At 40.9% G+C, this 10,003-nt stretch overlaps 1 protein-coding gene across 4 annotated transcripts in view; it reads left to right on the top strand.

Moving 5' to 3' along the window:
- The window catches only part of SPATS1 (spermatogenesis associated serine rich 1), a 26,271-nt gene that overhangs the window by 14,308 nt on the left and 1,960 nt on the right, over positions 1-10,003 (top strand). For all 4 annotated transcript variants that reach the window (XM_077764781.1, XM_077764780.1, XM_077764778.1 and 1 more), the window contains 2 exons: positions 5,126-5,246; positions 5,839-5,901. In XM_077764781.1, the coding sequence (XP_077620907.1) occupies positions 5,126-5,246; positions 5,839-5,901 (184 nt within the window). The remainder of the gene's footprint in view (positions 1-5,125; positions 5,247-5,838; positions 5,902-10,003) is intronic.

Here is a 10,003-nt window from a genome sequence, read left to right as displayed (position 1 = left end):
GTGTGGAGCTGAACGCGGGGCTCCATTTCACAACCTGAACCGAAATCAAGTGTAGGATGCTTTAACCGACTGAGCCCCGTGGGCGCCTCTACAATGGACTTTTAAACTCATTGCAGAGACAAATAGTTTTAAATGTTTATTTATTTTTGAGAGAGAGAGAGAGCACGAGTGAGTGGGGAAGTGGGGAAGGGGCGGGGGTGGGGAGGGACAGAGTATCTGAAGCGGGCTTTGTGCTGACAGCAGAGAGCTCAATGTGGGGCTGGAACTCTCGAGCCTGAGCGGAAGTCAGATGCTTAACCAACTGAGCCCCCGAGGTGCCTCCAGAGATAAGTAGTTTTAAAGACCAGGGTTTTTGTCTGGATAGAGAATATACAAGAAGCCATACTAGAGGAGGTCAGAGTGTTGTCACTGAGGTGGGTGTCTTGAGGTGTCCTGTATCCTGCTCGGTTCCTGAGACCAAAATCTAGTAGGTGATCAGATGTGACTCTAGCTGGGACTTCCGCCTCAGAGTGTGGTTGGGGCAACCTCAGAGTAATGATAGCCATGGGCAATGTCTGGGCAGAAAGCTGGACTCAGGGTCTCACCCACCCAGGAGATGTGGGTAATAGCTGCATTCTCGGGGCCTGTGAGACTGTGGAGGTCGGGACACAGAGCAAGCCAGGAGAGCTGCACCCTTCTCACAACTGAAATGGCAGGAGGCCACTGTGATGCGCTGTGGAGCATCAAGCCAGGGGTCATGAGAATGAATTTATGCCTCACCTGATGCATTGTGGGGCCCGCTGACTTCCTGAGGGTCAGACGAGATGACACGTTTTAGCAGACGACAGAAATAGATGCCAACCTTCAGAGAGTAGCAGAGACAAGGTGAGTATCAGACACCAGTGTGGTTGGCAGACAGTGACCCAGGACCCAAAGGCTTCCGCCAAAGCCTTGATATCACACAAGCCTGTTTTGCACACACACACTCCCCACTCCCAACTGAGAGGCAGCCATAGGGTAGAATAGGAAAGATTTATTTAGCTGGTTTAAAGATGAAACAGCAGGGAAAGACCAAGAAGGGACTAAGTTTAGCTGTATAGTACTTAGGGAATGCTCTCAGCCACAGTAAGACAAAAGCCAAACTACCAGAGGCTTAAATTGTAAGATATTTATTATGTACTTAACGAGAAGCTTTAGAATCTAGGTGATCTATATGGTCTGATTGCCCTATGATGTTGTCAAAAATATAGGCTTGTTTTTCTAAGTGTATTTATTTCTTTTGAGAGAGAGAGATCAGGGGAGGGGCAGCGAGAGAGGGGGAGAGAGAGAGAATCTCAAACAGGCTCCACACCATCAGCACAGAGCCAGATGCAGGGCTTGAACTCATGAACTGTGAGATCATGACCTGGGTGGAAATCAAGTGTTGTATGCTTAATGAACTGAGCCACCCAGGTGCCCCAAAGACATAGGCTCATTTTGTGTTGCTATTCTTAGTTGTGGTGGATTTTTGCCTTCACACTTGTCATCTTATGGTCACAAGGGAACCGTTACAGTTCCAGGCATCACATGTATATTTCAAAACATGAAAAGGAGGACTCTCTCTTATTGCCTTCCCTTTTTAGAATGAGGGAAAAATTTTTCCCATATGGTCCTTAGGAGAGTTCCTTCCACTCATGTCTCACTGACTAGAACTGGGCCAGTGACAAGTATTTATAAAAAATAAATGGTATTTTCATGATGACTCAAATCCTAACCCTGATCCATCACTTCCCTCCTAACGCAAGCATTACCCTGAATTTTGTTTATTATTATTTCCCTTCCATCCTTCCTTCCTTCATTTGTCCCTTCCTTCTTTTTATGCTTTTTATACATACAGAATAAATGTAAAGATATATTTATGAAATATTTATTGAACGTCTAGAATAAAGTATCATAATCACTTGTGTTTTTAAAAATTTTTAAAAATGTTTTGTTTATTTTTGAGGGAGAGGGACAGAACATGAGCGGGGAGGGCAGAGAGAGAGTGGGGAACACAGAATCTGAAGCAGGCTCCAGGCTCCGAGCTGTCAGCACAGAGTCCGACTCAGGGCTTGAACTCACAAACTGTGAGATCATGACCTGAGCCGAAGCTGGATGCCTAACTGACTGAGCCACCTAGGTGCCCCTCACTTGTGTTTTTTTANCCTAAGCAAAAGTCGGACGCTTAACCGACTAAGCCACCCAGGCGCCCCTCACTTGTGTTTCTTAAAATGTTAATTTATTTTTGAGAAAGAGAGAGACAGAGAGAGAGAGAGAGACAGAGAGAGAGAGAGAAAGAGAGAGAGCGAGCACAGGGGAGGGGCAGAGAGAGAAGGAGACAGAGGACCCAAAATGGGCCCTGTGCTGACAACAGAGAGCCCAATGTGGGGCTCAAACTCATGAACCATGAGATCATGACCTGAGCCCAAGTGGGACACTTCACTCACTGAGGCACCCAGGCTCCCCTAAAGTATCACCATCATTTGTATGCTTCTTACTCCATTTTAGACATAGAGTATTGTCTTTATATTTGAAGCTACTGATAGGCCCCTCCCTGAATATGACATCTTTCCTCCCCCAACTCCACAGGCAACCCCAATTCCATCTATATTACAAAGAAAAACTTTATGGTGGACATTTTCAAACATGCCAAAGTAGAGAGAAGAACATACTGCTACCTGATGTACCCATCACTTAGCTTCAACAATTATCATATGTGGCTAATCTTGTTTCATTTTTACCCCCCTCCCCCAAGGACTATTTTAAAGGAATTTCCAGATATCAGATAATTACATCCATGTATGTATTTGTGTATACCTCTAATTGATAAGGATTATTATTTTTTTTAAATTTTTTTTATTTATTTCTAGGAGAGAGAGAGAGACAGCGTGAGCAGGGGAGGGTCAGAGAGAGAGGGAGACACAGACTCTGAAACAGGCTCCAAGCTCTGAGCTGGCAGTCAGCACAGAGCCCGATGCGGGGCTCGAACCCACGAACTGCGAGATCATGACCTAAGCGAAAGTCGGACGCTTAACCGACTAAGCCACCCAGGCGCCCCTGATAAGGATTATTTTTATTAATATGGCCACAATACCATTTTCGTGCCTTAAAAAAAACTAACAGTAATTCCTTAATGTCACTAAATATTGTCAGTGTTCAAATATTCAATTGCCTCACATACGCCAAAATTTAAAAATATTTAGAGTTTGAATCAGGGTCCAAAAAAGGTTCACATTTAACAATTAGTTAAAATGTCTTTAAAACCTCTTTTTAATACACAGGTCCTCCCCCTCTTTTTTCTTGCAATTTATTTGGTGAAGAAACTAGGTCATTGGTCTTGTAAAGTTTGCCACAGTTAGGATTTTGCTGATTACATCCCTAGGTACCATTTAACAGGTTTCTCTCTCCAATATATTTTTTGCTGATTACATCCCTAGGTACCATTTAACAGGTTTCTCTCTCCAATATATTTCTTGTAAACTGTTAGTTGGGTCTACAGGCTTGATTCGTTTCAGTGTGATTACTTCCTGGGTAATATGCAACAACTTCATTAAACCTCAAACACAATGGTCTCTTTTCCATTTTTTCTCTTCCTTGATCTCTTGCAGCACCTGGTACTTTTAAACTTGGCACCGGACCTTTCTTTGTTTGTGACATTCCCTTCTCCTTCGTTATTTCTTGGACAAGATGGAGACTCAGCATCATGACTGCCAGTCAGTTTCTGTTATGAACTGAAATTCAACACATGTATTATAGAAAAAAATCCAATCAAAAATATATTTCATGAAGAGTTGACTTTAATGATCAGCTACGATCAGGCCATTGGTGGAGTTCCTTAAAGGCCTAATGTGTTGTCAGGGAAAAAGAACAAAATGTTGTCTATGGTTATAGGTTGTAGGGAAATTGACCTGAAATATAATTTTTCTCTTCTGTGGCTCTTCCTCATTAGCTAATTCCCTTCTGAGATCGAGTCAGAGAGGCAGAGCCCAATTGCAGTTGCTTCTTTTGTTTTTTAATTTTTAATGTTTTATTTATTTTTGAGAGAGAGATAGAGACCGCATGAGCAGGGAAGGGTCAGAGAGAGAGGGAGACACAGAATTAGAAGCAGTCTCCAGGATCTGAGCTGGCAGTCAGCACAGAGTCCGACGCGGGGACCGAACCCACAATCCGTGAGATCGTGACCTGAGCTGAAGTTGGACGCTTAACCGACTGAGCCACCCAGGCGCCCCGCAGTTGCTTCTTAAGCTTCATAGGACACAGGGGTTCAAAGTGCACCAGTGCTCAGATTTTAAGCAGAGTTTGTGCTCATCCTTTGCAGATACCGTTGATTCCCTTCTTATTTTATCTATCTATCTATCTATCTATCTATCTATCTATCTATCTGTCATCTATCTATTCATTTTTTTGTTTAAAGGCCAACTGTACTTTATTTTTTTAATGTTTATTTCTTTATTTTGAGAGAGAGAGATGCAGATAGAGAGGGAGAGGAGGGAATCCCAAGCAGGCTCCAAGCCCAGCACAGAATCCAACATGGGGCTCCTTCTCATGAACCATGAACCGAAATCAAGAGTCAGACGCTTAACCAACTGAGCCACCCAAGTGTCCGTCACCATTCAATTTAAACCAGAACATCCCGACTGAACATAAGCTATTGTTCTTTCCCGGGGTGGGGTAATCGGGACACCTTCTGGAAAAATGTCCTAAATACAGTGTTTCTCAAGCACACTGTTATCTTCATCTTCTCAAGGCAAGGCAATCATGAACAGAAAACTTTAGGACGCCTACATGTACTTCATAATAAAACATGAAATTATCCTCTTTCCATTGTCACATGGATAGAGAATTATCTGTAGATTCTCTTCAGTCCCTTTTATGATCTTGTTTTTATTTTTATTTTTTAAATTTAAATGTTTATTTATTTTTGGGAGACAGAAAGAGACAGAGCATGAGGGAGGGTGCAGAGAGTGGGAGACACAGAATCCAAAGCAGGCTCCAGGCTCTGAGCTAGAGCCTGACGTGGGACTCAAACTCACAAACAGTGAGATCATGACCTGAGCCAAAGTTGGACACTTAACCTACTGAGCCACCCAGGTGCTCCTATGATCTTGTTTTTAAATATATTTCACAGATATTGATCCTAGGAATGGAATACCAAAGTTAACTCCAGGAGATAATCCATATATGTACCCAGAACAGAGTAAAGGCTTCCACAAAGCAGGGTCAACTCTCCCACCTGTGAATTTCTCAACGTAAGTGTATGTGAGTACCAGGGTTAGTTAGTTAATTATAAAGGAATTGTATCTCTGTGTACTATATATGTTATATTTCATAAGGGGTAGATTCCAACAAAATGTGGTTGCTGAAAATTCTTTAATGAGTTCATCTCTAGTTCCTTAGTGTCTAAGGAACACATGTGTGCCATTTAAATTATACACAGGATCTTGACTATAAAAAGGTGGTTATTAATTTTGTCCTTATAGTTGTTACCACAAGTCTGAAGACTTTTCAGTTTCATACTGAATCAGATTATTAGTGTCAACTGTTTGGATTGATGTACACTTGGAACTAAACTTAGATCAAAACGATTGAGAAGAGGAGGTTCATGAAGTTAAAAGAAAAATAGTTGGTGTATTACATTAATATTTAAAAAAATCAATTATGTTTGGTTTAATGATGTTTAATAAAAATTATAATAAGAATTCTGACCTTGACGGCTGTGAAGCCCTTAGGTGGCCATTAAAACCAGAAAATCAGACATCTTCTTGAATAAAAAGATGTTTATATCGATCTCTCCACTGTGGATGCTGTGCCAATTTTATGGTTGCCTTTTCTGTTTTTCAGAGTGCCTTATGAAAAGAAATTTGATACATTTATTCCACTTGAGCCTCTTCCACAAATTCCTGTGTAAGTCCTCTCACCATGCTTTATCAATTTTTATGAAGTTATCAGTTATTTATTATTTTCTCCTATGGATGAGCTCATAGACACCCAACATAGAAGGGCCTTTAGAATTTGAGCTGGTGGGTGGGGCGGTTTGTATGGAGGGTTTTTGGTGAGACACTTAGAGGGCAAGTACTGTACGGTCTGGTAGCCGAGGCTGTCCATGTCTTCAACCCATACGATGGACAGCCCTCCGTATGCCATATGTTGTCCTGGGTATGCACTATGGGGGTTTATATGGAGAAAAAAGACAGGGTCCCTGATTTTGAAAACCTAAGAGTTGTCAGCAAAGAAGGACCCATGCTTAAAGGAGTGCAGCCAGGAAGGATGGTTAGAGTTTGAAGAGGCAGAGAAAGAGCTGTCAGAATAGAATATTCTTGCACTGGAGGGAAGTATTATTCCTCTGATGTCATATTTTAAGTTCAGGTCCTTTCTGAACCCCATCTGTTTGCCCAAGTAGGGTTTAGACCTAGACAAAGATATGTGTCAGTATAAAAAATTTCGCTTTCTAACACCAAACGGTTTCATATAAGCATGGATAGAGTGGGCGAGTGTCCCACAGTCTGCCCCACCAGAGGCCAGCTGGGAAACTGAACCCAGCTCAGTGGAAATAAAAAGCCTTTTATTCCAAACTTGGGAGCTTTAATATCTTCATTGTATGGCATTATGACATGAAGCAGATAATTAGGGCCTCTCATCTCTGTGCTGTATACTTAAAAACTTATTTTTTTAATATTTGTTTATTTTTGAGAGAGAGAGAGAGAGAGAGTGAGTCGGGGAGGGGCAGAGAGAGAGGGAGACCCAGAATCTGAAGCAGGCTCCAGGCTCTGAGATGTCAGCACAGAGCCCGATGCAGGGCTTGAACCCACAAACCTTGAGATCATGACCTGACCCGAAGTTGGACGTTTAATTGGCTGAACCACCCAGGTACCTCTTTGAAGAAATAAATCTGAACAGACCAATGACTAGTAAGGAGATGGAATCAATAATCAGAAATCTGCTAACTTAAGCCCAGAACCAAACGGTTTCACTGGTAAGTTTTATCAAGCATTTAAAGAAGATGGGGCGCCTGGGTGGCTCAGTTGGTTAAGTGTCCGACTTCGGCCCAGGTCATGATCTCACAGTTTGTGTGTTCGAGCCCCATGTCGGGCTCTGTGCTGGCAGCTCAGAGCCTGGAGCCTGCTTCAGATTCTGTGTCTCCCTCTCTCTCTGACCCGCCCCTGCTCACGCTGTCTCTCTCTCTCAGAAATAAATAAAAACATTAAAAAAACATGTAAAGAAGAAATTAATTTCATTTCCTTCCAAACTCTTCCAAAAAAGTAGAAGAGGAAGGAATACTTCCAAACTCATTTTATGAGGTCTGCATTACCTTGATACCAAAACTAGACAAGGACACTGCCAGAAAATATAATTTATAAGCCGATATCCCTGATAAATATAGGTCCAAAAATCCTCAACGATTAGCAAGCCAAACATTAAAAAGATCATATATCATGATCAAGTGGGCCTATTCCAGGAATGCAAGATGGTCCAACATCCACAGATCAATGAATGTGATCTACCACAGTAACAGAATGAAGGATAACCATGACCATCTCAACAGATGCAGAAGAAGCATTTGTTCAAAATCATCAATCATTACATGATATAAAAATTCAACGAATTGCGTATAAAGGGAACATACCTCAACCTATGTTCAAACTTATTCTTTCTTACGAGTAGTGTTTAATTTTTCCAGAGTATTATCCATTTCTTTTAGGTTTTCAAATTTATTTTCATAGAATTGTTCCAAAAAATTTCCTTTCTTCTTTCACTTGTTGTTTCCCCTTATTGTTTATTTTGTGTTTGTGCTTTATTCCTCTTTTCCTTCATTAGGTTAGATAGTGGTTTGTGTATTTTTTTTTAATGTTTTATTTATTTCTAGGAGAGAGAGAGAGAGACAGCGTAGCAGAGGAGGGTCAGAGAGAGAGGGAGTCACAGACTCTGAAACAGTCTCCAGGCTCTGAGCTGGCAGTCAGCACAGAGCCCGACGCGGGGTTCGAACCCACGAACTGCGAGATCATGACCTAAGCAAAAGTCGGACGCTTAACCGACTAAGTCACCCAGGCGCCCCTGTGTATTTGTTGTTTTTTAAAAGCAGCTTTAAAAATTGTATTCTCTTTTCATACTGTCTCTTTGTTTTTAAAGCATTAATCTTTGCTTCTATTGTTATATTTCCTTCTTTCTACTCTTTGGTTTTATTATTTATTTTGAAAGAGAGACAGAGAACAGGGGAGGGGCAGAAAGAAAGGGGAACAGAGGATCCAAAGTGGGCTCTGTGCTGACAGCAGAGATCCGGTGCAGGGCTCGAACCCATGAACCATGAGATTATGACTAGAGTGGAAGTTGGATGTCTTACCAACTGAGCCACCCAGGTGCCCCACTTTAAAATTTTTAGAATGGTTTTTTTAATTCATTTTTAAATTCCTTAATATCTATAATAAAGGTTATGAAAGTACCTCTGACCACTGCTTTGCCTTTATAATACAAATTTTGAAGTGTAGAGTATCCTTACTTCTTATTTATTTTTAATTTATTTTTTAAATGGCTTTTATTTATTTCTGGGAGAGAGAGAGAGAGTGTGTGAGCAGGGGAAGGTCAGAGAGAGAGGGAGATAATCTGAAACAGGCTCCAGGCTCTGAGCTGGCAGTCAGCACAGAGCCTGACGTGGGGCTCAAACCCACGTGAGATCATGACCTGAGCCGAAGTAAGACGCTAACCAACTGAGTTACCCAGGCGCCCCTTGAATATCCTTACTTTTTAAAATAATTCTGTGTTGGTCTTTTCCTTTTAGCTAAAGAATTACTTAAGAGAGTTAAGATTTCCAGGTGGAAGAGCTTTTTGATTTTTATTTTGCAATTCATTTATACTTTTGTCACCCAATGATCAGAAAATACTGTTTTTACTATTTTTATTTTATGGAACTTACCAACTTTTCATTGTGACCTAATACATGCTCAGTTTGGGGACTGTCTCTACATACATTTGAAGGTGTATCTATTTCATCGGGATGCAAAGTTAGATACATACCCAGAAGATTTATCTTCATTTTGATTAAAATTGTTCATTTGACCTAGCTTGGACTGAAAATGGGTGTGTTAATTGTGTGCTAATATTAATGTATTTCTATCTTTATTGTTAAGTATAGCCATTAACATTATAAAAATATCTTCCTAGACCCGAACCAGACTTAACTATAAAGAACAAACTGGTTATCAGAGGGGAGGTGGGGCTGGGGGACAGGTATAAGTAAGAGTATACTTATCTTAATGAGTACTGAGTAATATGGAAGTATTGCATACCTGAAATGAGTATAACATCGCAAATTAACTAGATTGGAATTAAACCTTAAAAAATCTTCTTTTTCTCATTTAATGCTTTTTGTCTTATATTATACACTGCCAGATATTAAGATAACTCCTAATTTGTTTTGTTTGCATTGACTGATAAAACTTTGCCTATTGTTTTGTTTTTAGACATTCGAAACACTTTGTTTGAGGTTTGTAATATAGGCACAGAGTTGGATTTTTGCTTTGTGAGCCTATCTGAAAAAACTTTAATAGGTGAATTAAGATCATTTGCATTAAGGGTTTGACAGATTTATTTCAATTCTATCCTCATATTTTGTTACATTTATTATGTGTACAGTATTATGGTAGTTTTGTTCTAGAGATTCTCTCTCTTTTATTAAATGTTTATTTTGAGAGAGAGAGAAAGAGAGAGAGAGCAAGCAGGGGCGGTGCAGAGAGAGGGAGAGAGAGAATCCCAAGCAGGCTCCATGCTGTCAGTGCAGGGCCCGATGTGGGGCCTTGAACCCACAAACTGTGAGATCATGACCTGAGCTGAAATCAAGAGTGAGACCCTTAACTGACTGAGCCACCCAGGCGCCCCTTGTGCTAGGGATTCTTTATGCTAGAATCTTTCTGTATTACTCTTCTTCCTGCTGGTCTTATTTGGGCTTTTCCTATTGGTTTGTCAGCTTTACATGATTTTCTTGACTCCCTACTATTACCTATGTGGTAATCCC

The sequence above is a fragment of the Crocuta crocuta genome, unplaced genomic scaffold (genome assembly GCF_008692635.1).
Source record: "Crocuta crocuta isolate KB4526 unplaced genomic scaffold, BGI_CrCroc_1.0 scaffold44, whole genome shotgun sequence".
Lineage (NCBI taxonomy): Eukaryota > Metazoa > Chordata > Mammalia > Carnivora > Hyaenidae > Crocuta > Crocuta crocuta.
This window is presented reverse-complemented; position numbering and strand designations above follow the sequence as displayed.